Raw genomic sequence first — 27,500 nt, forward strand, 5'->3', positions numbered from 1 at the left:
ATAATTATAACAATAGCAATAATGATAATAAACGATAGTGACGGCTGGTAGCTATAACTAACACTGTGACTATAACTATAATAATAACGCTAACTATCGATCACTATAATAAGGATTTTAGAGGATATTGTTCTGTTTATTATAAAAGTTCACTGCCGTTTTGTTGTCTGTCTCTTTAAATCAGGCTGGATTCTGATTGGCTGTCAGTGTTTATCGTTCATTAGCAGGAAAATCATCGTTCTGTTCAGAACAGAGCTCAAGTCCTCGAGCAGTGACGTGTTCGTCCTCCATCTAAATGATTTTCTTGTAATATCTGCATCATAGTTCTGGAGATGATATGATGATGGGATTAATGTCTAAGAGAGAGCTGCCTGTTAAAAATAATCAGTGCATGAGAAGGATTTATGAACTGATGGACAATAAGTGTTTTCTCTTGAAGCCGAGATCAGATCATGATTTCTGTAGATCATTGTTTGAATTGAGGTGTTAGAATCATTTTAGTCCAGAACTGAAGTCACCTCCAATTATGAAAACTACTAGAAATGAGCTATAGCTGAGAAAAAGTTACTGAAAAATTGTGGGTCATCCGTGTTCGGTCCAGATATGATAGCAATGGTCATCGTTTTATTATTAAAAGAAATATTGATGATGACGTATGGTTCTTCTGAGTCATATACAGTTGTTTTATCCTCTTTTTTTTGAGTGTTTTGTATTGCATTCATTAGCGACTGATTATTTTTTCCCTTCTTTTAAATCTTGTTTTAAAACCAGGATACGTGTCAGTTCTGTAAAGCTGAAGAGCGCTTCCTTCCTTCTGGAGAAACTCTTGACCACTTCTTTCTGTTGGTATCATGGTGTCAGAGCTGTCGTTGTTGTTCGATCCGAGGCGATGAACGCGGTGGAAGGTTATGTTTTGAGAGTTTCTCTTGAAGTCTGAGAGCAGGTTTGGTGACCCCTGGTTTAGTGTTTGTGTCTTTATCATGATTCACATGAACACTTCTGAGGTTCTTGTGAGTTCAAACCCGTTCTGATTTAGTTGAATCACATATTAATGCTCCTAAAACAAGCACATTTCCCTCATGCTGAATCTTCTTCAGGTCCTTTTCTTGATTGTGTGTGTGTGTGTGTGTGTGTGTGATGTTGAGCAGCAGCTGTGGCGCGTCTCTGAAGCTGCTGATATTTAATACACACAGCAGATGGACACACACATGCAGCATCACTGTCTGCTATTGTTGAGTGAGCCAATGGGATGAGTGTGTGTGTGTGTGTGTGTGTGTTCATCTCAAACTCCATCGACTCTCACCTGCTGCTCAGGTAACACACACATTCACTCTCACTGTGTGTCTCTGTGTGCTGCTCTCGGACTGTTTGAGTGTGTTTAACCTCATGTGAACGAATGACCCGCGATGCCTCTGGCCGGAGACGAGCTGATCTGCCCCAAGTTCCAGCCCAACATCTTCGACTCCACCCGCTGCCACGACTGCTTGCGGCAGAAACACCTGCACCACACCTGCAGCGAGCGCGTCCCCGAGCAGAGCGCCCCCGCGGCCACGCGCAGCGACGACAAGGACACCACCGCCAAGGTGAGACCGCAACCCCTCCATCAGCAGAAACCAGTGGTGCCATTCACTCTGTGTGTGTGTGTGTGTGTGTGTGCTTACAGCTTATTTAGTTCTCTCTGTGGCATATATCGTGACAGATGCGCTCAGACTGACTGGAATCACCAGCTGTGTGATGCTTTAACAGATTAAAGTCATTAAAATAATTTAAGAGAGTGTGTGTGTGTGTGTGTGTGTGTGTGTGTGTGAGTGAGTGTGCGCATCCTCATTACTAATGAATGAAGGTGGATCATTTTCTTCTCTTTGTGGCATTAGAGTAACACAATACATTCCCAGATAGACTTCAACCGCTGAGATCTGAACCAAACCTGAAATGGTTCACCAAAACATGAAATTGTTCCTATAACTGTGAAAGTTTCATAACGGTCTCTTTATAAAATAGAGAAAGGAAGTGTTGTCTATCCTTCACCGTGTTTAGATGGTGTTTAGGTATACATGGGTTGTTGCTATGGTCTGTTGTTGACATTCAGTTGCTACTCTGGTTTCTGGGTGGTTGCTAGGGTGTTTAGATTAGCTTATAGTGTCTAATGGGTGATTTCTTGGGTGTTCTGAGTCAGGTTTACCAGGTTACCAGTTCAGATGGTTGGGAGGGTCATCTGGGGGGTTGCTTTTGGTTTATAAGAGGTTGCTAGATCTTTTCTTCCTGTCCGGCGTGTAGTAAGTGTCTATGATCTTCTATTCTGCAGATTTTTATTTACGTTTTTATTTGTTTCAACACACACTCACCTTTAATATTTATTGTTAGCAGCTTCAACATGGCACCAAAACTGGTGGCTGTGAGCCACTGGAGATGTGTTAAAAATGCCAGTCAGAAAAGATTTATGTTGTAATCGCATTTAAGATCTCAGAATTTCTAACTATTCTTCTGCATTTGATGAATACTGATATTTCAGCTGATGATTCTTCACTTATCTGAAATAATGATGAGACGAAAAGCCACAAACCAGACTGAGTTACAGCTGTGAAACCCTAAACCAATACAGTGTGTGTGTGGGGAGGGGGACACTGCATGTGAAGTGTCATTTTAGTTGCTCAGACAAGTCTAGTTAACAAGCTCGAAATATGGTATAACTTTATTTGGAACAAGAAATAATTACAAATGATGAAGAACTGTGTTATTTTGTAAAACATTTGCACAGTTGCTGACATTAGAAACCCATCCTGACAAGTAGAAACCCAGCTTTAGTATAACACGTTTACGGTCAATGAATCTTTAAAGGTGCAGTATCCTTCTATTCTGATGCCTCAGCGTTCCATGAGAACACAGATCAGTTCAGTTGTATGTGCTGCTGTTTGATTGGCCACCTGTGTTCCGTCCACCTATCAGGATGACTCAGATGTGCTGTCAGTGGTTAGCAGCTACTGTGATGTCAGCAGAGGAGGGCGTGGCTTTGATGACGGCTCCCTCTGCATCTTGAGCCCGGACTGTGACCTCTACCTGTGTGACGGAGACGACGACCAAAGCTCGGACAGGTAAGAGTGCTTAAGAGCTTCCACTCGTTTTTTTTCACTTGTTATTCTACACTCTGATTGGCATGTCAGGTCTGTGCTGTCGTTATAATGTTTATCTTGTATTAAATTAGTTTAATTGCATACCTTGCTCTAAGCATGTGTTTTGTGTCATATCCTAGTCTTCGCTTATATATCTTTAATCCCAGTCAGGGTGAGGATTCCATTTACAGCAGCTCTGCAGGAACAGAGGAATACTCCAACAACCTTCATCATCCTTCATCTTGCCATAGAATGACCCGCTTGGATCCGCCACCGTACCGGGCGAGCCCCCGAGGATGGACAGAGGTGTCCCAGAGTCGCCACGATGGTCTTGGGCAGTTCAGTGCTTCTCACTGTGAGGAAAACACCAATATCCGGTTACCAATCGAGCAGCTTGTGGTGTTGTTCTGATGGTTAGAGTGGCAGTTTGAGGTGTCAGGTGGTGTTGGGTTGCACTGGGCTTTTCCTTAGCGCTGCGTCACGGTGCACGAGTGCAGTATCATTTCATGTATTAACACAGGTCATGATCTTGTCTCTCTGTCCGTAGGCAGCCAGAAAGAACGAAGGGAACGGGAGAGTGGATATTTCTCTCTGGGAAGGGCTGCAGGCAGCAGAGCCTTCCGTGAGCAAAGCCCTCCCTATAGGCATTCAGAGAGAGGGCATCCCCTGCCAAGCAACAAAAGCCCTGAACTCAAAGCCACCATTCCATTTCGAAATCCGGATCTGGGTGTCCCTTCAGAAAGGAGGACCTCTGAGTTTCAGAATGTTGAGCAGATTGAAGAAACCTATCCTCCAGAGCCAGTGGATCTCAGCCTGGAGGTCGAGGCCCTCGCTGGCCCCCGGGCCCTGAGTCCCACCCCCTTCAAACAAGCTGAATCATTTGGCGGCTCCAGTCGAAGAGCTGGACGAAATTCCCACACATCTCCCACACGGCTGTCAGGAATGCTCGATTCTTCCAAAAGAGGGTCTGTTCTCTCCCGCTCATCCTCTCCCTCCTCGTTCAGACGGGCCGAGTCTAGCTCCTCTCTCAACACGGTTGGCTTTCGATCAGTTTCACATGGACAAGATAGGACACCTGTCACTCCGGCACGAAACAGCTACTCCGGAAACCTCCGCTCATTTGCAGGCACTGTCAGTAGCATTAATAAGTCTCTCTCTCACATGGATCTGAGAGGCACTTTACGGAAACCTGAGAACAATAGTTCCTTCCCAGAGAACCGTGGAAGCTCGTCTCCTTCCAGACGGAGTTATGAAGGTCCTGCTGTGAGGAAAACTGAAACAAAAAGCCCTGGTCATGACAGACAAAGTTCCTTCTCCCCAGTGGGACGCTATGATTCAAGAACTCAGTCCCCTTCCAGATGGAGTTCTGATAGGAAAACTGAGACAAAAAGTCCTTCATATGAGCGCAGTCCTGACAGACAGGGATTCTCCTCCTCATCCTCCTTAAAGAGCCGCTATGATTCCCGAAGTCAGTCCCCTTCCAGACAAAGTTACGATAGGAAAACTGAAACAAAAAGCCCTTCATATGAGCGTGGTCTTGACAGACAGGGATTTTCTTCCTCCTCCACCTTGAAGAGCCGCTATGATTCCCGAAGCAAGTCCCCTATGGGGAGGATGGAGACCAATGGTGTATCAAGTCAGATTCAAGAGGGTCGGCGCAGTGCATCTCCAGTCAGAAAGGGCTATGGAACACTAAGTCAATCAGATCGAAGGTCAATATCTAATGGGTGGAGTCATGAGAGAAAAAGCCCCTCCCCATCCAGAAAAAGTTATGAAACGCAAAGCCAAACCACAGTGAAGAAACCGGAACCAAAGAGCTACAATCGAGAGAGCCGACACAGTTCCCCAAGTAGAGGCCATCACCAAAACCCTGGTACATCATCACTTCGTAAGTCCACAACAAGCCAGTCCTTGTCAAAACGTGGTTCCGAAAGTCGCAGTCCCTCCCCCTTAGCTCATAGCCAGTCTCCTCCTTGCAAGTCAGAGAGTGGGCGGAGGCCCTCTTTGTCTACATTGAGGCGTGAGATTACAGACCACGCACCTCTGAGGAACACTGTGAGTAGCTCCGCCTCTTACGTAAGAAACACCAATACTAGCCAATCACAGCACGATTCATCTGGACGCTGGAGAGGCTCCGCCCACTCTCTTCACAGCCAGTCAGTATCGCGAAACTCCTCCCCTTCACGCCATGCCAGTGAGAAGAAACCAGCTAGCTCCTGTATGAAATCCGCCTGGGAAACGCCACGAGACGGAAGCAAGAGGAGCAGCATGAGGCAGAACCTGGAAGCACAGAGCTCCACATCTGACAGCCGACGACACAGAAGCCCCTCGCCTCCGGTCCAAAGACACACATCTTCTCAGAGCTCCATGGACTCCGAGTCGAGTCACCTCTCGGCTGGGTCATCAGGTCTCAACCGGGAGGAGTATGCCATGATGGCTGACCTTCCCAAGGTCAAAACGGTCTTCCAGAGGGACGGTCCAAGCCACCTGAGGAAGATGGAGAGCAGGCAGAAACGAGAGCTTTCCCGCTACAAACCAGCCAGGTGGACAGAAACTGTTTGATCACTGTTCAAAATAATATTTAAAATGAGGGTGTATTTATCAAATGCAATTTGAAAATGATTAAAAAGGGTCTATTGATATCTTCAGATGAGGGTTAGCCATAGGTTAGCTGTTCAACACAATCCAAGCTGTGTTCGTGTTTTTTTAGTCACTCTCAGAGCAAAGCTCCTTCTGAATGGGATGAACTTGAGGATGACAGAGACAGTGGTACACTATCAAGGGCTCACTCATCCAGCTCCCTACACACACAGGTAAATAAACACACACACATCCTGTGGCATTCATACAATCATAATGGTCATTCAGTTCTAAGTAAGAAATGTTTTAAGTATTATATTTAACCGGCCTATGACATTACACTGTTAGTGTACAAGAAAAACGATACACCATTCTTGAATAGTTCAATCCAGCCATTATGAGAGTATCTTATCCTGAAACACCTCACAGTGTGTGTCTCGTGTTTACACACACGCCTGCCGAGGTCTGAGAGTTTTAACCTGTGTGTCAGCTGCCCTGGTCATGTATTTCACCTGTGCTTGTGACAGAGAGCGAGCAGTCCGACCGCGGATCAGACACAGTCCAGCAGAAACCCATCCAGAGCGTCAGGACAGAACCAGGTACAGTAATACCTCTGTCCACCTGCGGAGGCGCTGTAGTCCCAACCCTGTTCACCAGGTGTGTATTTGTTCTGCAGAAAGCGCACAGACCATCGGTGTATTTCTCCTGCAGCGTGGATCAGACCGATGAAGAACCAATGCAACAGGCACGTCATAAAAACAGTCACCATTCAAGAGATCAATCACCGACTAATTAATATCTCTGTCATCATTTACTCAACATTATGGCCTTTTGCATCACAGGAAGTATTCCGTAGTACCCAAACTAACTGTGGTAATACTCTCCTTTTGTAGGCTGTGCACAAATGACATTGCTGTCAACCAGCTTACGTCACTGCTTAGTATCCACTGTAAGTGCGAATGCAAGTAATAGTTTGCACAAAATCGCCCTAGTACCCTATTTTTTAGTTCTAGAACTAATCTGTAAAGGCCATGTTTATTTGCATGCGCTCAAAGAAATCAAATCTGACTTTGACAAATGTGCTTTCTGCCGTCTCTCTTTGTGAACGTGAGCGCAAAACAGTCTTTACTTTAACAAACATTAACAATATCTCTATAGAGAGTAAATACATACTTGAATGAATCAATTCAAGTGTAAAACAAGTATTTTCAGATTGTGTAATCCATATGAAACATGCATACATGCATCACTAAGGAGATGACAAGTCAGTACTTGTCGACGACTGTAAAAGAAATCATTACTTTATCAAAATATTAAACATTAATGCAGTCTGCTTACAGTTTTTCACTGATACATCACTTCTGCCAGTGCCTTGTGGCAAGCTTTGTGTGTACACTTGAGCGCTTATTAGGATAAATGCTCATAATAATGATTTGAATGGCTTATTAATAACTGTGTGATTAGTCAATTAATGCTTAAAATGATTGACTAATGGTTTACCAGAAAAATCCTTAATCGGGGAAAGCCCTATTTTGTAGCACAAATATCCAAAAGCATTGGGATGCATTTGCTTGACTAGCAATAAAAACACTGTCAATGCCATTCAATTAAGATAAATTAATAATTTATTAAGTCTGGAACTAAGTTTTAGCATTCATATTCCAGTGAGAGCCTAGAACTAAAGTACTTCAGTAAAAGCCGATTGAATGGGTCAGTTCTGATTGGTTGCTGAGCTGCGCCACGCGGTTGTAATTGGTTGCTGTGCTGCTCAGCGCGCTTCTGACTGGCCACGTCGCTACCTGGCGTGGCTCCGATTGGTTGCTCTGCTGCGCTGGGCGGTTTTGATTGGCCGCTCGCTTCCGCCGAACTCTATTCAGGCTCCGCCCCGGCAACGGCGACAGCAGCGCGAGTTCCGTCAAACTTAGGCTCCTGTTTATCGATCGAGAGGTTAAAAGTGTGACAAAACATGACGGCGTTTAGCTTTAGCGAGACCTGAGAGCGCCGAAGCTCCTCAGACGCGGCTTGTTTAATCAGTGCTGTGCTTGTGTTTGTGCTGCGGCTGGATTGAACATCATGACGGTCAGTTTCACTTTGATTCACTTTAATAACCGTCGCTCTGAGTGTAAACACGATGCTAGTTTGAGTTGTGTTAGCACCTACCTGCAGATTCCTGTCTGTGTGTGAGGTGTAGTGTTTCTTGTGTGTCTCTCTCTCTTCTCTCTGGGTGGGTGGTTCTTGAGCAAACACAACTTGTTGTTTTTATATTTGTGTGTTTCTGCGCGCGCGACACACCCCACGCCGTGCACGCGCACTGATCTTTGCTGGTTTGTTGTTGATGTTGATGTAAACACACACACACACACACACACACACACACACACACACAGAGGTAAACTCAGGTAAAATACACTGATTGCACTGCTTCCTGTTTACACTTCAAATATACACCACCTCTGAAGCGAAACGAGCTGTTTATGTCTATTTTTATGAACGTTTTGGAATACTGCATAAAAAGTGCTGCATGATTTGCGCGTTCATTCTAAAATTCCAAATCAATTTGAAAATTCTACTCAAATTCTAAAAATGTGCATCCAACCTGCGTGCACAAATGAATGGGATCAAGTTTTTAGCCAGTAAATAAAACTAGAAAGGTTGTTATTTAACGGAATTGCACCATGCATTGTGTTTTACATAACTTCAGTGATATCAGAGACATTTAGAGCCAGTTTTATCTTCAAGTGATGTTCTATTTGAGTCTGTGCTTTGTTCGAGATAAGTTTGCATCTCAGGATGGAAGTATAACTACAGCTGGCACGCGTACGTCTGCAAGATGTCTGCAAGATGTCTGCTAAAGATCGTTTGATCTGGAAAGCATCTGCTGTCTACAAACGTCTGACGGATGTCTGCAAGATGTTTTAAAAGAGCTCTTTAATGAGAGTTTTACATTCGACATCATTAACATCTTCCAGACGTCTTCTAGATGTCCATCTGACGTCTGAAAGGAAACGCCCTGAAGATGAACAGACTCTGAAACACACGTGTGTGTGTGTGTGTCTGTGTGTGTGTGTGTGTGTGTGCTATCAGGGTTCAGAGCGTGTAAGATTCACAGAGTCCCTGTTCCTGTCCTGTATGGTGAGGAATCGTTTGATATGATTCACTCCATGGAGTATGAATCAGTAGCTGTTTCATTCAGTCCTGGGAAAGCTTTGGAAACTCGGTTGGCTCATCATGGATTTTTCATATTTCTGCATGATTGCCTGAACCCCAGTGCCTGCTGGGTAACTGGAAACCTGGCCTGTCCAGACACATGCTGCTGTTACTAAACTAAAGAGCTAATGATCCGAGTAAACCCCGTACCAAACCATCACCAGCGATCACACCTTCTACTACATAATTAACCTTTATCTATTTATGGTTTTGTATGTAATTGATTTGTTATTTTGGCCTGTGTGTGTTAGTGTGTGTGTGTGTGTGTGTGTGTGTGTGTGCAGACTAACTGATATGAGCTAAATGTTTTTGGTCTAAATCTTACATGCAGTGGAACAAATAGGCTTAGAAGTTGCGTCAAAGCTCAAGTGAATGTGAATAGAAACAAGTTTCACTAAAATGATCTGGCGACCAGCCCTGGTTAAGTGTGTGTGTGTGTGTGTGTCTCTGTCTCTGTGTGTGTGTGTGTGTGTGTGTGTGTGTGTGTGTGTGTGTGTGTGTGTGTGTGTCTGTCTCTGTGTGTGTGTGTGTGTGTCTGTCTCTGTGTGTCTGTCTCTGTCTCTGTGTGTGTGTGTGTGTGTGTGTGTGTGTGTGTCTGTCTCTGTGTGTCTGTGTGTGTGTGTGTGTGTGTGTGTGTGTGTGTGTGTCTGTCTCTGTGTGTCTCTGTGTGTGTGTGTGTGTGTGTGTGTGTGTGTGTCTGTCTGTCTCTGTGTGTGTGTGCTGGTATTCAGTCATGACAGTTTCACCATTACTGTCTCATATTTCCTGTGGTCTTGTGTTTTGTTCCTCACACATTCACACTTACACACTCTGATGGTGACACTGGTGTGTGTGTGTGTGTGTGTGTGTGTGTGTGTGTGTGTGTGTGTGTGTGTGTGTGTGTGTGTGTGTGTGATCACACTGGTCTGATGAACCGTCCGTTCTTCTGTCTGCAGCCTGACCTGCTGAACTTCAAGAAGGGATGGATGTCTAAACTGGACGAGAGCGGAGAGGTGAGACTCGTCTGTCTGTGAGATTATACTGAGACGTGTTTGACGACTGACCGTGTGTGTGTGTGTGTGTGTGTGTGTGCGCAGTGGAGGAAACACTGGTTTGTGCTGACGGATGCTGGACTGAAGTACTACAGAGACTCTGCAGCAGAGGAGGTTAGAATCACGTTAATAACACGCTAACACATGCCAAGCAAACCTGAACACTCTCAAACACATGTGAACAAGCGCTAATAATACACAACATACTAACACAAAAGACATCAAAAACACACCTTCATAACATGCAAAGACATGCTAATAATGAACAAACACTCATAAACACATGCTAATAACCTGTGAACACGTTAGCATCCTCTAATGAACAAATCTAAACTAGTACATCTAGTACTTCTACTTTATACTGTACAGTGCTTTGATGCAACCTGTGTTGTTAAAAGCGCTATATAAATAAAAATGATTGATTGATTGATTGATAGTAACACGCTAACATGAGAACATGCTACTATTATGCAAACACACATGAACAAACAAACACATGAACATGTGAATGCACTAAAATTATACAAACACGCTAATAACACACAGACACACGTTAATTTTACACACACACAGAAACATGGTAAGAGCACGGTAACACACGTTAATGTTACACACACAACCACGCTAACACATGTTACACTGGATTTAACCAATGTACAGAAATACTGTAATATTACTACAGAGATGAGTTAAACTAGTCTTCAGTGTCACATGATCCTTCAGAAATCATGTTCATTGTGTGTCTGTGCGTCTGTGTCTGTGTGTGTGTGTGTGTGTGTGTGTGTGTGTTCAGAGGGACGAGGTGGATGGTGAGATCGATCTGAAGGCGTGTGTGAAGGTCTCAGAGTTTGACGTGGAGAAGAACTACGGCTTCCAGATTCAGGTGAGAACAGGATCGGGTCTGGACTCGCTGCATTCCTGCACTGATCATCTGATCTACAGATACTGAGTGTGTGTGTGTGTGTGTGTGTGTCCTGTAGACCAGAGACTCCGTCTTCACGCTCTCTGCCATGACGGCCGGCATACGCAGGAACTGGATCGAGGTCTTGAGGAAGAACGTCCGGCCCAGCAGCTCTCCAGACCTCACACAGTCAGTCCACACACACACACACGCTCGCACACACACACACACACACACACACACACACACACACACGCTCGCACACACACACTTTCGCACACACACACACACACACACACGCTCGCACACACACACACACACACACACACACACTCGCACACACGCTCGCTCACACACACACAGACACACACACACACTCGCACACACACACACAACAAAAACATTACTAGATTATCTAATAACAACACTTAATATCATGCATTTTGTCACAAATATTATAATAATTAAGTAAAATAAAATAAAATATAATAATTAAGAAAATTAAGTAAAATACAAAGTGTTTTAATACAAAATATAATAGTATGCTTACTAATATAAATATGTAACTAAAAGTGTGTGTATGTGTGTGTGTGTGTGTGTATATATATATATCTATATATATCTATATATATATATACAGTAAATTCTGGACTATAAAGCGCACCTGCATACAAGCCGCATCCGCTCTATTTAAAAAGTTTTGCACAGATATGTATGTTTTTAGATTATATATTTACTACAGGAACAGAACGGTTTTGAATTGTAAATGTACATGTATGTACCTAAATAGATCCTTTCCTAACCTGTATTTTAACACGGCAGCAACTTTGCTGATTAAAACGCTCTTCCCGCTGCCTCCTCCAGCGTCTCACCATAGACTCATTTCCTTCTTGTATATCGAGATCGATGGCCTTCAACTTAAAACTTGCATCATATGAACTTCTTCGTGTGGGTTCCATGATGAAGGGTGAGGATTTGAAAAGATAGAGTTTGACAGGATTGGTCATTTGTCGTCCCTTCTATCGCTTCTACCGACTTATATCTGCTAAAGAGGAACTAGCGTATTCTTCTTGAACTAGCGTATTCTTCTTTGCATTTATTTTGTCTTAGTTTTGATTCTAATTCCGGTTAGAGCGCCCCTAGCGGTGGAAAAAATCTGCAGAATAGCCGCACCTTTGTATGAGCCGCATGGTTCAAAACCTATGAAAAAGTAGCGGCTTATAGTCCAGAATTTACGGTATATATATATCTCTTTCTCTATTAGATAAATAACTATAAATAATTGTTTGACAAAATACATAATCCAGTACATGTTATAACGTATAATTTAAAACAATACAGTATATAAAGTATAATAATCTTTTACAATATAAGTATTATAGAGTAATAGTATTAGTGCTGCTTTTAATAATTTAAAAGCATATTTAAATAATAACTAGGATTGGTAAATATTTGAAAAATATATAAAAATATTTAACTTCTAAAAATAATCATTCTTTTTTTACTATTGTTTCTGATATATACATTATACTCTATATTTACAGCGATATATTCTTAATCGATTGAGTTTGATGAGAGCCTTGAGATTAAGTCGTTAGTGGTGGAGTTAATGAGACACTAATGTGTGTGTGTGTGTGTGTGTGTGTGTGTGTGTGTGTGTGTGTGTGTGTGTGTGTGTGTGTGTGTTTCAGGCTGCCCAACTGCAGCAGTGATAAAGAAAACACCCGTCAGTCCTCGTCCCTCCGCCTGCGCAGCCAATCAGAGGCCACCTCCGCCGCAGCAAACCCCGCCCACCGCAAATTTGACTACGTTGAGCTGTCACCTGTAGCCACGCCTTCTACCCCTGCCTCCACCAATCAGAGAGAGTCGGGGGAGGGGCAGGTGAGAGAGCATAGCCAATGGCAGGAGGAGCGGCCGCGTGACGACGCCCACAACCAGTGGGAGGCGGTGCTGTCGCGGAAGGGGGCGGGCCAGCCGTCGGAACAGAGACGAATAGAGGAGGAGATTGAGAGGAAGTGGGCGGAGTTTGAGCGGCTGCCGCTCAAAGAGACGAGGTCACTCCCGCCGATGGGCTCGCGCTCGGGCCTGTCAGCCAATCAGGCGCTGGAGAGGGAGGTAGTGCGTGAATAAATCTATCTGCTCTCATGAATGACTTTATGAGAACTGAATAGAACACAGAGAGAGATTAACCCTTGAGTAACGCTTTGAGTATATGCCAAGCATATCAAAATACTTCACTTCTATTATGTTATCCCAGCAGATTGTTGTGTGTTGGCATCAAAATACATGATTTACATTCTGCTCATTTTCTTTATTCCTGTGTTTAAAATGTATTTGTTGTTATATATTCTTAGCCACTTTCTGCAAAAAACTGAATTTTCATTCATGATTGTAAAATATGTGCGATTTTTCACCAATTTTGGCAGTTTTTTGATCACCATTAGTTAAAAGAAATTCTGGTAATTGTCATATTATTAATATTATTTTTATGGATCGTATAAAATGATTTATTCCGACGAATGAATCAGACATTCAGGCTCATGCGCTGTAAGGGTTAACAATCACCTGCACAGATGACTGTATGAGCTTTACTCTCAGTCGTGTGTGCTGCTCTGTGTGTGTGTGTGTGTGTGTGTGTGTGTGTGTGTGTGTGTGCATGAGCGTGTCTCACACTTCCTGTCCAGAGCCCCTTCACTAAAGCAGAAGGCTTTACCTCGGCCGTGTCTGTCTCGCTCTCTCCTGCAGGTGGCGTCTCTGAGGCAGCAGCTGGCGGAGCTGGGGCGGGGCCGGGAGGGGGCGGGTCGCTGCGGGGCGGAGTCAGGCTGTGGGGCGGTGCTGCAGCAGATGGAGCGCACGCACAGGGAGGTGCTGGAGGAGCTGGAGAAGCAGCATTCACAGCAGATCGGCGCTCTGGAGCGGGAACGAGACGCTCTGCTGAAGGAGGAGAGCGACGCCACCGCACGCGGTACTGACCAATCACTGCAGAGCATGCTCTAGAGGGGGCGGGGCTTCACTGGCGTCTAGCTAACACATTCATGAAACTTCTTAGCCTGATATTTAGTACTGTATCTATTTATTTTCAGAAATACTGTTGTGTTTACATTTTTCTTGGCAATACATTTTACTAAATATTATTTCTGTTTAATATTCCTTTCGTTTTAGAAGCTAGCTCCACTAGCTCTAAATGGGTCTCCAGTAAGTGGTATATTTCTGTTAAAGTTTCATCAAGATAAACCTGTTTGTATAATATACACTGCTCACAAAAATTAAAGGAACACTTTTTTCATTGGGCCTGGCATGAATTGAAATAAACCTGTCTGATAATTTTCTGGTCAGTTAAGCAGGTTAATCAAGTTCAGCTGTATTAGTGGTCATGGAATTAACAACAGGTGCACTTCAGTGGCAACAATCAGAAAACCCTCAAAACAGGACTGGTTTTACATGTGGAGGTCATCGAGTTTCTCCCTCTTGATCTTTTTTGGCTGGTTTTCCACTCGTGCTGATTTTGGCTTGCATCATTACCTCTACTGGCAGTATGAGGCGATTCTTTAACCCTACAGAAGTTTAATGTGTCTCCCAGCACAATCTCCAGAACATGGAGGAGATTTCAGGAGACTGGTGGTTATTCTCGGGGAGCTGGACATAGAAGGACATGGCCGTAGAAGGTCCTCAACCCCTCAGCAGGACCGATACCTGCACTGCTCGTGCCCTACAGAATGACCTCCAGAGGGCCACTGGTGTGAACGTCTCTACCCAAACAATCAGGAACAGACTTCATGAAGGTGGCCTGAGGGCCCGACGTCCTGTAGTGGGCCCTGTGCTCTCTGCCCAGCACCGTGGAGCCTGACTGGCATTTGCTCAAGAACACCAGAATTGGCACGTCCGCCACTGGCGCCCGGTACTTTTCACAGACGAGAGCAGGTTCACCCTGAGCACCTGTGATAGACGTGAAAGAGTCTGGAGAAGACAAGGAGAACGTTATGCTGCCTGCAACGTCGTTCAACATGACAGGTTTGGTGGTGGGTCAGTGATGGTCTGGGGAGGCATATCCATGGAGGGACGCACAGACCTCTACTGCCTAGGAAATGGTGCTCTGACTGCCATAAGGTATCGAGATGAAGTCCTTGAACCCATTGTCAGACCCTACACTGGTGCAGTAGGTCCTGGTTTCCTCCTAATGAACGTGGCAAGAGTATGCAGGCAGCACCTGGAGGATGAAGGAATTGAAACGATTGAATGGCCTTCACGATCCCCTGACTTAAACCCAATAGAACATCTCTGGGACATTATGTTTCGGTCCATTAGGCGCCGCCCGGTTGCTCCTCAGACTGTACAACAGCTCAGGGATGCCCTCACACAGATCTGGGAGGAGATGCCACAAAACACCATCCGTCGTCTCATTAGGAGCATGCATACAAGCTCGTGGGAGCCACACAAGATACTGAAAAGCATTTTGAGATGCAGAAATTAAGTTTTGGAAAAAATGGACTGGCCTGCCACATCTTCATTTCACTCTGATTTTATGGTGTCTACACAACTAAACCCTCTGTAGGCTGAAAACTTTTATTTCCATTCAAAGACTTGGCATCCTTTTGTTCCTAAGACACTGCCCTGCCGTTATTTGTATAGATATCCAACTTCATATTGAGATCTGATGTATCTAATGTGTTTCTTTAAAGTGTTCCTTTAATTTTTGTGAGCAGTGTATATATTGCAATAGTTTTTCTCAAATTAAAAGGTACAGCGGTCATGGAGTGACTCTACACTTTAGTCTAGAATCTTGTGTGTGTTCAGTGTCATAAAATACATCTCTTTGACTGGATCCACAGAAACCAGAAGGTGTGTGTGTGTGTGTGTGTGTGTGTGTGTGTGTGTGACACGGTGTGTTTGTGTTGTCAGTGATGGAGGCGCTACAGAAAGCACACAGAGAAGAGCTGGAAAGAACCACCCATGAGACGGACACACACACACACGACAAACAGCAACAGTGAGTACACTTTACTAACACACACACACACGACACACACACACAGACACACACACACACGACAAACAGCAACAGTGAGTACACTTTACTAACACACACACACGGACACACACACACACACACACACACACGACAAACAGCAACAGTGAGTACACTTTACTAACACACACACACACGGACACACACACACACACACAGACACACACACACGACAAACAGCAACAGTGAGTACACTTTACTAACACACACACACACGCACACGGACACACAGACACACACACACACGACAAACAGCAACAGTGAGTACACTTTACTAACACACACACACACGCACACGGACACACACACACACACAGACACACACACACACGACAAACAGCAACAGTGAGTACATTTTTACTAACACACACACACACACTGACACACACACACACACACACACACACACAAACAAACAACAGTGAGTACACTTTACTAACACACACACACACACACACTCTCACACTAGGGGTGCAAAAATTCTTATGTGTGTGTGTATCTGTGTGTCTCTGTGTGTGTGTGTCTGTCCGTGTGTGTGTGTGTGTGTGTCTGTCCGTGTGTGTGTGTGTGTGTGTGTGTGTGTGTGTGTGTGTGTGTGTGTCTCTGTGTGTGTCTCTGTGTGTGTGTGTCTCTGTGTGTGTGTCTCTGTGTGTGTGTGTGTGTGTCTCTGTGTGTGTGTGTGTCTCTGTGTGTGTGTGTCTCTGTGTGTGTGTGTGTGTGTGTGTGTGTGTGTGTGTGTGTGTGTGTGTGTGTGTGTGTGTCTGTGTGTGTGTGTGTGTGTGTGTGTGTGTGCGCGCAGGGCGGAGCTGGCGTCTCTCCGGCGGGAGCTGGCGTCTCTGTCGGAGCGGTACTCTCAGAAGTGTGTGGAGCTGAAGCGAGCGCAGCAGCACAGTCTGGACGCCCAGCGACTCGTGACTCAGAGAGACACACAGATAGAGCAGCTGAAGAGAGACCAGCAGGTACCTGCCGCACTGCTCTCACATCAGCTTTAACACCAGCAGCAGGAGATCTGAACAGTCCTGAGTACAGGAGAAGCTAATGAGATCATACTAAATCAGGCTGATGTGAGCAGATTCATTCAGACCACCACGATCTGATCAAGAGAGAAATTATGAATAATATAAGAACAGATCCCTGGGGAACACCTCTCTTCAGCTGATCGACAATCCTTTACTGAGAGAGAAAATCATCCAGAAAGGGGTCTGAGACTCCAATCTTATTAAAGAATAAGAAAACACTCGGCCACGTCTTGATCCACTTAAAGAGGAGTGTGTTCAGTTCTGAGGAAGATGATGATTACTCCTTAAAAGTCTGTTTTATCCTTATATATAACCTTTTTGTTGTGTGTGTGTGTGTCTCTCTGTGTGTGTGTGTGTGTGTGCGTGCAGGACCTCCAGGCGCGTCTGTCGGAGGAGGTGAAGGTCATTCGGTCTCTAGTCACAGGTCAAGGGTCAGAGGGCGTGCCTGACGGCAGTGAGAGGTCGTGGTGTGAGACACAGGTGATGTGTTTGTGTTCCTCACACTGTCTTCAGGAGCTCCTGAGTCTGAAGAACACGGGTTATACATGCTCTTCTGTGAAGACCTTCATGATCAGATTATCCTGAAATCACCTGAAACCTGTGTTGATTGTGTGTGTGTGTGTGTGTGTGTGTGTGTGTGTGTGTGCAGGTTCTGCTGCGTGTGAGAGAGAATGAAGTACAGTACTTACACAAGCAGCTCAGCAGTCTCCGCAACCAGCTGCACTTCCTGTCCACGGTGAGACCCATCTGTGTGTAGCAGTGTGTCCCGTGTTCCACATGTTTCCTGTTTGTGTGTGTAATGTGTTTCCTGTGTGTGCTACGAGTGCTTCCTGTGTAATGTTTCTCTTGCCTGTGTGTGTGTTCTGCTTCTGTCTGTGTAACATGTTGTTTTGCTTATTTGTGTGTCTGTCTGTGTGTAACACCTTTCCTCTGTGTGTGTGTGTGTGTGTGTGTGTTCCTCTTGTGTAACGCGTTTCTCTCTCTCTCTCTCTCTGGTGTGTGTGTGTGTGTGTGTGTGTGTGTGTGTGTCAGGAGAAGAGCAGTGTGTGTGAGCGTTACCGTGAGGTGTGTGAGGAGCTGAGCGTGATGAAGAGCCGCAGCGAGCGTGAGGCCGAGGCTCTGAGAGAACACCTGAGACTAGCACTGAGCGCGCTCCACGAGGGACAGCAGACCGACAACACACACGCCTCCTGAGGGGCGGAGCCTCACACACACGCTATCATTTCAGCCCAATCAGCTGCAGCTGTCCCCACCGGCCAATCAGCTGCGGCACACTGGAACAAACGCTTCTGCACTTTCTCACGTCTCTGTGTGTGTTTGACTCCTGGGACCAGAACTGGAACGCCTCGCACGCACACACACACACACGCACTCACACACACACACACACACACACACACACTCACTCACTCACTCACTCACTCACACACACACACACACATGCACGCACGCACTCACTCACTCACACTCACTCACTCACACACACACACACCTGTATGAATAATCAGAGTCTCACTGGGTTTATCTGCCAAACATATATCTGATTATGTGCCTCCTGCTTCTGTGTGTGTGTGTGTGTGTGTGTGTGTGTGTGTGTGTGTGTGTTGTGCAACTGCCTTTGTGCCACAAAAACAGAGAGCTTTGCTTTAATGAGCCAATGTTTTTTAAGATGTTTGAGTTTCTTGTCATATTTAATTGTAGAGTTGAACTCGTTCTAGGACTAATAAAACATGGCTTCATCGGTCTCCAGACTCTGATTCTTCTGTACTTTTTTTTTTTGCTGTATTTATTTGATAAAATACAGTATAAAAATATTAATATAATGGAACATGACAACAGTTTATAATAACGTTTCTATTTATAAATATATATTACAGTGTGATAAGACTATTTCCAGGATCATGTTCTTGAAGTGTTTGTGTGTATCTTCTAGGAGTAAGGCATGTTTTATTTCTCCTAACATGCTTCAAAACACAGGCACAGGTTCAGACTGTCTGTACAATCTCTTTCTCCAGGATCATAGTTACTCTCTGAATCTGACGCGTCTCTGAAGTCCCAGGGAGAATAAATCTATCTGCTCTGGCCTTAAATAGGTGCTTTTTTTAGATATTCTGTCAGCTTTATAGCTCCATGTAAAATAAATAATTATAAACTATTTCTGTAAACCGTTTCAAGGAAGCCTCATCCTTCAGATGTTAAAGTCTTTCAGTGATGTCCTCTTTTAGCTGATTCTCTTTCTCATGCCAGATAATTATTATATAGAATATAGAATTTAAAAGGTTTATTCAGTATCATCAGTCACTTTAATCCCACTTTATTATAAATATTAAATTATTCGAAAAAGCTTTACATTTTTGAAATGTTTTGTCTTGACAAAGATGAAGTGATTGACTTTATATTTAAGCTCTTTTATCTTATCTTAATATTATTTCAAATAGTTTTAAAGTCATTCTGAGGCCTTCGGTGGGCCCCGGACCCCTGAAGTGTTTCTATATTCAGATGTTTGATCTTATAACCAGTCCTCTTCATAACAATCTGTGCTGAGAAGAAAACCTGCCTTTATTACTCAGTCCTTCTGGTTTTCCATGATTCAGAGATGATTACAGATCTAAAGCTCTTTTATATCGTACATAATTCGCCATTTAACAGGAAAAGGAATAAAATTTGTCTCATAAAGTTATTTAATTTCATTATTTATTATATTATTATTTATATTATTATTATTATTTATTATACTGCTGTAAATCTACATTATGGTGACACTGTAAGTATAAAGAAAAACTACAGTGAGGAACTACAGGTGTTTGACCGCGCGTTTCCGCTCCGCGCCGGAAGGAGGCGGCGGCGCGTCGTCTTTGAAGCGCGGCGGACTCGCGCGTGCGCAGAGCAGCGGCGGAGTTTAAAGATGGCGTCCAGCGCAGCGACTCGAACCGGAGCCGCCGCCGCTAAAGTCGTTAAACCGATCTTCAGCCGCGACCTGAATGAAGCCAGGCGCAGGGCGCGCGAGCTCTACCGGGCCTGGTACCGAGAGGTGCCCAACACAGGTACAACACACACACACACACACACACACACAGAACCGAGTCAAGGTCAGACACACACATCTGTTTGTGAAGAGCAGTGCTAGTAAACAGAGCGGGATCAGAACCGAGCCAAGTCACGAAACACAGATAACATTCAGTTCTGTTTCTTCGAGCAGCAGGCGAGTAAAGATCTATCTCTACACCACACTTCTACCTTAATAAACATTACACCGTAACATACAGCGTGTTGTTATTATATACATAAATTATAATTATTATATACATGCACTTCATGCCGTGAATATATCGTTTTATTGTTCAGAAGACTGTGTTTGTGTTAAACGTTTAGTTGTGCAGCAGCTGCTCCAGGTTTACTGTAGTCTTCTGTGTAGAATCTGCTCTTCTCAAACCTTCCTTAAAAGACTGTTCCTCTGCTGTGTTTCTTTCTCTAAGGACCATCATTTAGTATTCCTCTTTAATCCCACAGGAAGCTTATTATATTTAATCTTCACTTATTGGAGGAGGCTATAACAAAAGTAAAAGTGTTTTTGTTTACTTTGTCTATAAAAACAATAAAGTAAATGTAAAATATACACTTTGGTTATTTATAAAAATTTTTTTATAAATTTTAAATGTATGTATTATATATTATTTATTTTTTCACAAACATATTATGTGAACAAAATCTTATTTGTGTGTGTGCGTCTCTGTCTCTCTGTCTCTGTGTGTGTGTGTCTCTGTCTCTGTGTGTGTGTGTCTCTGTGTGTGTGTGTGTGTGTGTGTGTGTCTCTGTCTCTGTGTGTGTGTCTCTGTCTCTGTGTGTGTGTCTCTGTCTCTGTGTGTGTCTCTGTCTCTGTGTGTGTGTCTCTGTCTCTGTGTGTGTGTGTGTGTGTGTGTCTCTGTGTGTGTCTCTGTGTGTGTGTGTGTGTGTGTGTGTGTGTGTGTGTGTTTGTTTCAGTGCACTCGTTCCAGCTGGACATCACGTCTCGTCAGGGACACGAGAAGCTGAGGGAGATGTTTGACAAGAACCGTCACGTGACTGACCCCAGGGTCATCGACATGCTGGTCATCAAGGTGTGTGTTGAAGCTCAGACTAGTCCAGACGCCTAAAACGACTCGTTTAAACGCTTCTCGACGTCTCGGTGGTTTATTTTCAGAACTCCGCCCAAATGTTTACGTGAAGAAGGCGGAGCTATTGTTCATGTTCTGGAGATGCTGGAGAGGCTAGGGATGTTTAAAGACATTGTATGAGTAGGGTGGAACAGGGACACAACAGTGGAAGAAGTTTGAAGAGGAATAGGGAAAGCTCAAATAGAAATGAAAATAAATACTAGGTATACACAAGTGTTTAGCCGGTGTCTTTGCTCGGTGGAGTCGCACAGGTAGAGTCGCTGGTCTTCACACGATGAGGTCTGAACGCGTGGGGCTGCCGCGGTGTAAACACTTCTTTTAAAACTATCTGAATCGTGTGACTGAGTTCAGCAGGACACGCCTCCCATATTACAACAACAAAAGGTCCGAAACTCGCACGACACTTCACGACAATAATTACGTGACACGAGGTAAACAACACAGCGAAACCTAGCAACGAGACTGCGCTACAATCAGACTAGACTACAAACAAATACACTTACACGCTCCTGCAGACTAATGCTGATCAACTGCTTCTCCTATAAAAGAAAAGAGTTTTTAATACAAAAAGTCAACCTTATGTTCAGTTATGCTCTCAATACTTGGCCGGGAATCCTTTCTCAGAAGTGACCGCTTCAGTGCGGCGTGGAGGAGATCATCCTGTGGCTCTGCTGAGGGGTGATGGAGGTCCAGGATGCTTCGATAGCGGCCTTCAGCTCATCCTGAGAGCTGGGTCTCACGTCTCTCAACTTTCTCTTCACAGTATCCCACAGATCTCTACGGGTTCAGGTCAGGAGAGTTGAGCACAGTGATACCACGGTCAGTAAACCATTCACCAGTGGTTTTGGCGCTGTGAGCAGGAGCCAGGTCGTGCTGGAAAATGAAATCTTCATCTCCATAAAGCTTTTCAGCAGACGGAAGCATGAAGTGCTCCAAAATCTCCTGATAGCTAGCTGCATTGACCCTGCCCTTGATAAAACACAGTGGACCAGCAGCAGCTCACATGACTCCCCTGACCATCACTGACTGTGGGGACCGGACTCTGGACTTCAGGCATCTCCCTCTCCTCAGTCCTCCTCCAGACTCTGGCACCTTGATTTCTGAAGTACTTTGGACCACTGAGCAAGAGTCCAGTGCTGCTTCTCTGTAGCCCAGGTCAGGAGCTTCTGCCGCTGTTTCTGGTTCAGAAGTGTCTTGATCTGGGGAACCTGAACACCTAAAGCCCATGTCCTGCTCACGCCTGAACACGGTGGCTCTGGATGTTTCTACTCCAGACTCAGTCCACTGCTCCCTCAGGTCCCTCAAGGTCTGGAATCGGTCCTTCTCCACAATCTTCCTCAGGGTCCGGTCACCTCTTCAGCGTTTTCTGCCACACTTTTTCCTTCCCACCTTCCCTTGATACAGCACTCTGGGAACATCCTATTCGTTCAGAAACGTCTTTCTGTGTCTTCCCTCTGGCTGGAGGCTTTTTCAAATTGAAATTCAAATTTTATTTGTCACATACACATACATACATGGTACGACATGCAGTGAAATGTTCTTTACAACCGTCCAGCATCAAAATAGAAACAAAATAAAAAAATATGTATAAAAAAGTGTGCAAAGTATAAAAAATAAAGTGTAGAATATAAAATATAAAGTGTAAAATGTAAAAGTGGCTGTGCGAATGTCCAGTGCAAAGTGGCGAGTATCTGGGAAAGAGAGGTGAACATGGGAATCCCGGTGATTAGGTGCTGGGTGTTCTCTGGTTCAGACTCCGAATGGCCTGCGGGAAGAAGCTCCTCCTCATTCTCTCTGTGTTTGCCTTCAGGGAACGAAAGCGCTTTCCTGAACGCAGCAGAGAAAAGAGTCCATTGTTGGGATGGCTGAGGTCTTCCACGATCTTCCTGGCCCTGGTACAGCACCGCTTGTTGTAGATGTGCTGCAGCACAGGGAGCTCAGCTGACCGCACCACCTTCTGAAGAGCTCGTCTGTCCTGCATGGTGCTGTTTCCAAACCAGGAGGTGATGTTTCCCATCAGGACACTCTCGATGGTGCAGGTGTAAAAGTTCCTGAGCACCTGAGATGGGAGTCTGAAGTCCCTTAAGCGCCTCAGATGGTATAGACGCTGCCGGGCCTTCTTCACCAGGGTGTTGATGTGACAGGACCAAGACAGGTCCTGCGTGATGTGAACACCCAGGTACCGGAAACTGTCCACTCTCTCCACTGGGGTCCCGTCGATCATGATGGGATGGTAAGAGCGCACCTGCTTCGTGCTGAAGTCCACTATTAACTCCTTTGTTTTGCTGACGTTCAGGAGCAGATTGTTCTCCTGACACCATCTCTCCAGGTTGTTGATCTCCTGAAGGTAGGCCATCTCATCGTTGTTGGAGATCAGGCCCACCACGACAGTGTCGTCAGCAAATTTAATGATGGTGGTGGAGTTTGTAGTGGCCACACAGTCATGTGTGTACAGCGAGTACAGCAGGGGGCTCAGAACACAACCCTGAGGGGCTCCAGTGCTGAGAGTGAGGGAGGATGAGGTGTGTTTTCCCATCCGTACGGCTTGTGGTCTGTCAGTTAGGAAGTTGGTGATCCAGTGACGCAGGGATGGGCTGAGTCCCAGGACCTCCAACTTCGAGGTGAGTGTGGAGGGAACTATGGTGTTGAACGCTGAGCTATAGTCCACGAACAGCATTTTCACATAGTTCCCTTTCCTAAAATCCAGGTGGCTTGTGGTTGTGTGGAGGAGGTGTGTGATGGCATCCTCTGTAGACCGGTTTTGGCGGTAGGCAAACTGTAGTGGGTCCAGTGTGTCCGGTAGTGATGAGGTGATGAAGTCTCTGACGAGTCTCTCGAAGCACTTCATCACTACAGACGTCAGAGCTACAGGGCGGTAATCATTTAGGCAAGATGGTTGAGGTTTCTTCGGCACAGGAACAAGGCTGACAGGCTGTCAGTGATGGTCTTCTGGACAGCAGTCAGGTCAGGAGTCTTACCCATGATTGGGGTTTTGAGTAATGAACCAGGCTGGGAGTTTTTAAAAGCCTCAGGAATCTTTTGTAGGTGTTTAGAGTTAATTAGTTGATTCAGATGATCAGGTTAATAGCTGGTTTAGAGAACCTTTTCATGATATGCACATTTTTTGAGATTTTGTGTTTTCATGAGCTGTATGCCAAAATCATCAATATTAAAAGAATAAAAGGCTTGAACTACTTCAGTTGTGTAATGAATCTAAAATATAAGAAAGTCTATAAGAAAATGTTTATCAGTACAGAAAATGATGAACTTTATCACAATATGCTAATTATTTGAGGACGTAAAGCAGATCTTTCAATTTAGTTTTTTAGCAGATATAAAGAGACAATTATTTATACAAGATTTTTACATTGTACTTCAGACTTTATTAATTAGAAAAATTACGTAATTAATTATAGTTCTGTGTGTTAGCGTGCTAGCCGATATCTGTTAGCGTGAGCGTCTGATCTGAACTAGCATTTGTTCCTGTGTTAGCATGTTAGCTGTTATGTTAGCGTGAGCGTCTGATCTGAACTAGCGTTTGCTCCTGTGTTAGCGTGCTAGCCGTTATGTTAGTGTGAGTGTCTGATCTGAACTAGCGCTCGCTCCTGTGTTAGCATGCTAGCCGATTTCTGTTAGCGTGAGCGTCTGATCTGAACTAGCGCTCGCTCCTGTGTTAGCGTGCTAGCCAATATCTGTTAGCGTGAGCATCTGATCTAAACTAGCGTTTGCTCCTGTGTTAGCGTGCTAGCCGATATCTGTTAGTGTGAGCGTCTGATCTGAACTAACGCTTGCTCCTGTTTTAGCATGCTAGCCGATATCTGTTAGCGTGAGCGTCTGATGTGAACTAGCGCTCGCTCCTGTTTTAGCATGCTAGCCGATATCTGTTAGCGTGAGCGTCTGATGTGAACTAGCGCTCGCTCCTGTTTTAGCATGCTAGCCGATATCTGTTAGCGTGAGCGTCTGATGTGAACTAGCGCTCGCTCCTGTGTTTCAGGGGAAGATGGAGCTGGAGGAGACCATCAACATCTGGAAGCAGAAGACACACATCATGCGCTACTTCCACGAGACTGAGGTTCAGCGTCCCACCGACTTCCTGTCGAAATTCTACCACGGACACGACCCCTGACCTCTGACCCCTGACCTCTGAAGTGTGTTGTGATTTCCTGCTTCTAGACTGTAAATATACACTGATGCTGAACTCTCTCTGGTCTGTGTGTGTCATTGAGAACGGCTTCAATCCTAACAAACCAGACATTCATGTGTGTGTATACACACACACACACACACACACACACACACACACACACACACACCACACACACACACACACACACACACACACACACACAAGTTTTTGGGATTGATAATCTTTTAATAGTTTTTAATAGAATTCACTCAAGGCTGTGCTAATTTGATCAAAAATATATTAAAAGTGTTAAATGTTTTAGTCTAAAGCAGCTGTGTGATTTCTTTCAGCATCATTCTCCCGTCTTCAGGGTCACATGATCTTCAGAAATCATCATAATATACTGATTTCTGATTATTATCAAAGTTAAAAAACAGATGTGCTGCACAATATTTTTGTGGAAACCGTGATACATTTTTTTCAGGATATGTACAAAATAGTACGAAAGAAGTTTAGTGCCATTTTACAAAAATATATTAAAAAAGCATTATTAAAAAATTTAATGTTAACATAATAATCAAGATTATTTTTGATGTCAAAATTAATAATTAATTTGTAGAAATTATGGCATTTGTATTTTGACATATTTTGTAAGTATTCTCAAAATATTATAACTTGAATCCCTACAGTTTCTCTCTTAATGTTTTAAATACCAGCACTTTTTTCAGTTTAATGCCTCCTCGATGAGTAAGTGTTGAAAAAAGAAGCTTTTGAGTGGAGTAAAGATTCTTTATTATAGAAGACAGAGTCCAGGATTCAGAAGAGAAGAGACTGAGCGGCGTCTGTGGAGACAAACACCAGCGTGAGATACACACACACACACACACTCAGACTCACACACACACACACTCACAGAGACTCACAGACACACTCAGACACACACACACACACACACACACACTCACCTGGGATCAGTCGTCATCATCATCATCCTCAGGGACGAAGATGTCGTGTTCCTCCAGCAGAGCAGCGAAGTTCTTACTGATGAGAGTCCCGACGTACAGGAAGGGGGTGACCACCATCATGATCCTCAGCAGACCGAACGCTGTCTGACCACAACGACACACACAGGTCACCCACTGCTGCGGATGGGTGCCGTCAGAACGGGCCTGACACCGGCGCAGAGCTCCAGTCCATCATCTGGAGAGGACGAAAACAACCCAGCGTTACGAGGATCTCAACTCAGTCCATGATCACTGGAGACGGAGTGTTTATGGATCATGGACTCGTGTTTTAGTCGGAAAAGGCTGGATTGGTTTGATCTGGTAACTGATGGACTGGAGCTCTCCTTCTGACGGCACCCATTCACTTCTGCTCTGATGAAGAAACATCTATATTTTCATCAAACGTTAAATCCTCTTCACGGACTAAAAGCATGTGTTTTACTACACTGTGTCTGTCCTACATCTCTAGTAAAAACAGGCCGTTATTCTCATAACTCCCATAAATACACACGACGAGCGCGCAGCCAATCAGAAGCCGTCCTGATCGGAAGGGCATTTAAAGAGACAGGAGGCGCTTATAATAAACAGAACGCGGTTATAGTTATTATTAGTAATGGTTCCTTCTTTCAAATAAACACAGATGTTACTGTCACACACACACACACACACACACACCCCTCGCTCGTGTGTGTCTCCTGTCAGAGCGCCAGTTATTGATTGATAGGTTTATAGATTGATTGATTGACAGCTTTACTCACACACTTTCTTGGGTTTGGGCAGAATGGCGCCGGAAGTGGTGCTCACTGCGGTCCGGTGCTGCAGAGACCCGAGCCGAACCGAGAGAGACACGAACCGGCGAACAACCGACACCGACACCGCCGCCATGATCACCGAGCTCTCGCGCTCTGAGAGTGTGTGTGTGTGCGCGTGCGTGCGCGCGTGTGTGTGTGAGTGAGAGAGAGAGTGTCTGCGCGCGCGCGCGTGTGTGTGTGCGTGTGAGAGAGTTTGTGTGTGTGTGTGTGTGTGTGCGCGCGTTCTATATATATTTATAGAAGCATAACCACACACACACACACCGGAAGAGCTCATCTTTCTGTCCTCATTCTCTCTCCTTCATCCAAACATCTCCGACCTTCACTGTATTCCAGAATAGATCTCTTTAAAGAAATATTATGTAATTAATCACATTCACTGTTAGCTACTTTGTAAATGTTATAAGGATGTAACTGTTACACTGTTTGTGTTATAACATGTAACGTAAAGTGAAGCGTTACTCTGTTAATAGAACAGAACTGATTAATTATTTCTGATAATCTGAAAGAAATAAAGCATATACATAAAC

The 27,500-nt window shown here is 44.5% G+C and overlaps 4 protein-coding genes across 7 annotated transcripts; 3 read left to right on the top strand and 1 right to left on the bottom strand.

The window, feature by feature from the left end:
• Positions 1 to 2,692: 2,692 nt before the first annotated feature.
• Positions 2,693 to 7,438, top strand: LOC122339678 (serine/arginine repetitive matrix protein 2). 2 transcript variants are annotated; one of them, XM_043233966.1, is made up of 3 exons: positions 2,693 to 5,653; positions 5,821 to 5,923; positions 6,218 to 7,438. In XM_043233966.1, the coding sequence occupies exons 1-3, from the start codon at positions 4,053 to 4,055 to the stop codon at positions 6,296 to 6,298; spliced, it is 1,785 nt and encodes a 594-aa protein (XP_043089901.1). In that variant the 5' UTR covers positions 2,693 to 4,052; the 3' UTR covers positions 6,299 to 7,438. The 2 variants fall into 2 exon arrangements, with proteins under 2 accessions (XP_043089901.1, XP_043089899.1); XM_043233964.1 differs by lacking the exon at positions 6,218 to 7,438 and having other exon boundaries at positions 5,821 to 6,189.
• A 159-nt stretch (positions 7,439 to 7,597) lies between these two features.
• Positions 7,598 to 18,623, top strand: triobpb (TRIO and F-actin binding protein b). 3 transcript variants are annotated; one of them, XM_043233969.1, is made up of 12 exons: positions 7,598 to 7,769; positions 9,833 to 9,889; positions 9,974 to 10,042; positions 10,722 to 10,811; positions 10,909 to 11,018; positions 12,536 to 12,944; positions 13,572 to 13,794; positions 15,729 to 15,816; positions 16,655 to 16,814; positions 17,244 to 17,354; positions 17,524 to 17,610; positions 17,907 to 18,623. In XM_043233969.1, exons 1-12 carry the CDS (start codon positions 7,764 to 7,766, stop codon positions 18,066 to 18,068), a joined length of 1,572 nt encoding a protein of 523 aa, XP_043089904.1. In that variant the 5' UTR covers positions 7,598 to 7,763; the 3' UTR covers positions 18,069 to 18,623. The 3 variants fall into 3 exon arrangements, with proteins under 3 accessions (XP_043089904.1, XP_043089902.1, XP_043089903.1); XM_043233967.1 differs by having other exon boundaries at positions 7,602 to 7,769; positions 12,521 to 12,944; XM_043233968.1 differs by having other exon boundaries at positions 7,602 to 7,769; positions 12,521 to 12,944; positions 13,575 to 13,794.
• A 1,120-nt stretch (positions 18,624 to 19,743) lies between these two features.
• On the top strand, positions 19,744 to 25,226 carry ndufa6 (NADH:ubiquinone oxidoreductase subunit A6). The gene is made up of 3 exons (XM_043233971.1): positions 19,744 to 19,918; positions 20,856 to 20,971; positions 25,023 to 25,226. Exons 1-3 carry the CDS (start codon positions 19,780 to 19,782, stop codon positions 25,152 to 25,154), a joined length of 387 nt encoding a protein of 128 aa, XP_043089906.1. The 5' UTR covers positions 19,744 to 19,779; the 3' UTR covers positions 25,155 to 25,226.
• Positions 25,227 to 25,929: 703 nt separating this feature from the next.
• LOC122339740 (essential MCU regulator, mitochondrial-like) lies at positions 25,930 to 27,172 on the bottom strand. Its single transcript, XM_043233970.1, has 3 exons — positions 26,917 to 27,172; positions 26,120 to 26,259; positions 25,930 to 25,996 (listed from the first exon to the last, which is right to left on the bottom strand). Exons 1-2 carry the CDS (start codon positions 27,041 to 27,043, stop codon positions 26,126 to 26,128), a joined length of 261 nt encoding a protein of 86 aa, XP_043089905.1. The 5' UTR covers positions 27,044 to 27,172; the 3' UTR covers positions 25,930 to 25,996; positions 26,120 to 26,125.
• Positions 27,173 to 27,500: the final 328 nt, after the last annotated feature.

This window comes from Puntigrus tetrazona, chromosome 3, assembly GCF_018831695.1.
Source record: "Puntigrus tetrazona isolate hp1 chromosome 3, ASM1883169v1, whole genome shotgun sequence".
NCBI classification, from domain to species: Eukaryota; Metazoa; Chordata; class Actinopteri; order Cypriniformes; family Cyprinidae; genus Puntigrus; species Puntigrus tetrazona.